Source organism: Clupea harengus, chromosome 23 (assembly GCF_900700415.2).
Source record: "Clupea harengus chromosome 23, Ch_v2.0.2, whole genome shotgun sequence".
NCBI classification, from domain to species: Eukaryota; Metazoa; Chordata; class Actinopteri; order Clupeiformes; family Clupeidae; genus Clupea; species Clupea harengus.
Genome location: NC_045174.1, coordinates 15,822,432 through 15,824,931, shown reverse-complemented (window position 1 = coordinate 15,824,931; position 2,500 = coordinate 15,822,432). Strand labels below are relative to the sequence as shown.

General features: G+C 43.2%; 1 protein-coding gene across 1 annotated transcript in view; it reads right to left on the bottom strand.

Annotated features, from left to right (window-relative positions):
* The window catches only part of nlrc3 (NLR family, CARD domain containing 3), a 25,609-nt gene that overhangs the window by 16,771 nt on the left and 6,338 nt on the right, over nt 1-2,500 (bottom strand). The window contains 1 exon segment of the mRNA XM_042703200.1: nt 1,257-1,514. Coding sequence (XP_042559134.1) covers nt 1,257-1,514 — 258 coding nt within the window.

Here is a 2,500-nt window from a genome sequence, read left to right as displayed (position 1 = left end):
TGTGTGTGTCTGTGTGTGTGTGTGTGCACATGAGTGAGTCACACTTTTTTATATCTAGCATATAGGCAATGTCCAACCACAGCTACATGAACATTCAGGCCAACAATTCAGGTCCATCCTGTGAGTTCTGTATGTCTGAGTTGATCATTGTATTTTATAACAATGCTGAAAGCACTGTCCATTATTACATTTAATCATGTGAGGACCAATGGCTAAAATGATAATCAGCTGTGCCCAAAGAGATTGACTGGATACTTCCAGAAGCCACAGTAGAATTGATCCCTCTCTCCACCAATCAGTCAACCCCTCTAGTCATCTCTCCACCAATCAGTCAACCCCTCTAGCCCTCTCTCCACCAATCAGTCAACCCCTCTAGTCCTCTCTCCACCAATCAGTCAACCCCTCTAGTCCTCTCTCCACCAATCAGTCAACCCCTCTAGCCCTCTCTCCACCAATCAGTCAACCCCTCTAGTCCTCTCTCCACCAATCAGTCAACCCCTCTAGTCCTCTCTCCACCAATCAGTCAACCCCTCTAGTCCTCTCATCCACCTGTTTCTGTGAGGGCCAGGGGTGTTTTAGCATGTTCTGTTTCTGTGAGGGCCAGGGGGGTTTTAGCATTATCTGTTTCTGTGAGGGCCAGGGGCGTTTTAGCATGTTCTGTTTCTGTGAGGGCCAGGGGGGTTTTAGCATGTTCTGTTTCTGTGAGGGCCAGGGGGGTTTTAGCATTATCTGTTTTGTGCATTACGCCTTTACACGCCTGAGATAGGAGAGAGGGCTTGGCTCTCAGTTTAGTGATGGATAGAGTGAAGAGGTGAACGAGTGTGTTTGTGATGAATGATTGAGAGAGAGTGTGTGTGTGTGTGTGTGTGTGTGTGTGTGTGTGTGTGTGTGTGTGTGTGAAGAACTCCATCTTGAGTCTGCATCTCGAAATAGCACCTGGTTTGAGGTGAGGTTTTAGCATGAAATTAGAAGCTGTGGTGAATGGTGTAATAAACGAGGTGTAAACACAAACAAACACAAACCAACACAAACAAACACAAGCACACACACACTTCATCTTGAACCAAACATAACTGCTGAACAGCTGGATCATATACATCCTCATTTGGATAAACACACAAACAAACACACACACACTTGACTAATCAAAGAATATGTGTACATATACGTACATATGCATACAGACAGACGCACACACACACACACACACACACACACACACACACACACACACACACACACACACACACACATACCATATTGACAGATGAGCTGGTACTCCATTGGGAAGGAGGTGACAAGGAAAGTCTTGAGTCCAGAACCCTCAGGATCCCTGTTTGACAGCAGTTCCACCAATGTGTGCCACTTGTCTGGCAGAGACCCCGCCTTCTGAACCAGTCCGGTCTCACTGGCAGTTAGAAGCCCCGCCTTTTTCACGTGAGAGACCACACCCTCCAAGACAGCACCACACACCAAACATTCCAGAGCCAACTGGTGCTTCTGCAGCCAACTAACTAAAAAAAACACACACACACACACGTACACACACACGCACAAGCATTCACACACACACACACACACACACACACACACACCGACAGCACAAAGTTATCCAATTCGAAAGTATTCAATTACATACCACTATAAAAACCCACTTTAAAAGAATGTAAATGTAATGCCTGACAATCTTAAAAATGCATTTAATTTCATGTTTCAGTATGTTTCAGCAACACCAGTGTGATAGATAATTAATTAGCTTTTTGATTCTACCATTGTTGCGCTGCATTTTCACGCTGATTCAGTAATGATGTTGAACTAATTGCCTGTTAATTGCCCTTCATTAAAGTACAGGTTACTGAAAGGCAGAGGGGTAGATAAGTGTAGCTTTGGTTTCTCCACGTGCTTTAGTGCTGTAAAGTGCTGGGCATATTTTACACTGTGGTGACTGGAGGAGAAGTAAATGTTTGCGGTAAAACATGGAGTCAGGTTCAGAGGGGGGCTAGCGGGAAAGATCTTTTACTCTGAGGGGGAATCCTTGACGGTCGTCGACATTCTGACCTCATAAAATACAATTAATGTGAGCGTTACTGGAAATAGGGTCCATAAAGTAAAAAATAACTCCGTAGCCCTACGGAAACACAACATTTATTCTCAAGGTTGCCATTTCAACTGATCGGTATGGTGGCCACTGAACGCCCTTCACATAGCACCTGATGCTTGAATGGATCCGACTCAGACAGCAGAACCAATAAGAACAGTGAAAGTTGGTTCAGCAGTTCAATTTAGTTGAGGTGCTCAAATCTTTATTATTTGGTGTGATATTTATTTATATCTAAATGTTAGTGACATTTAAGAACCATTTACTTATATTATATTATAGTTCATTTTTTCAGAGTCTTTTTTTTTGGTGGATGGTTTGCCAATACAGGATAAGAGCTAATTTATACTGTGTTAGCATTTGTAGTGTTGAATTTTCGATCATGAGAAAAATTGGGGTTTT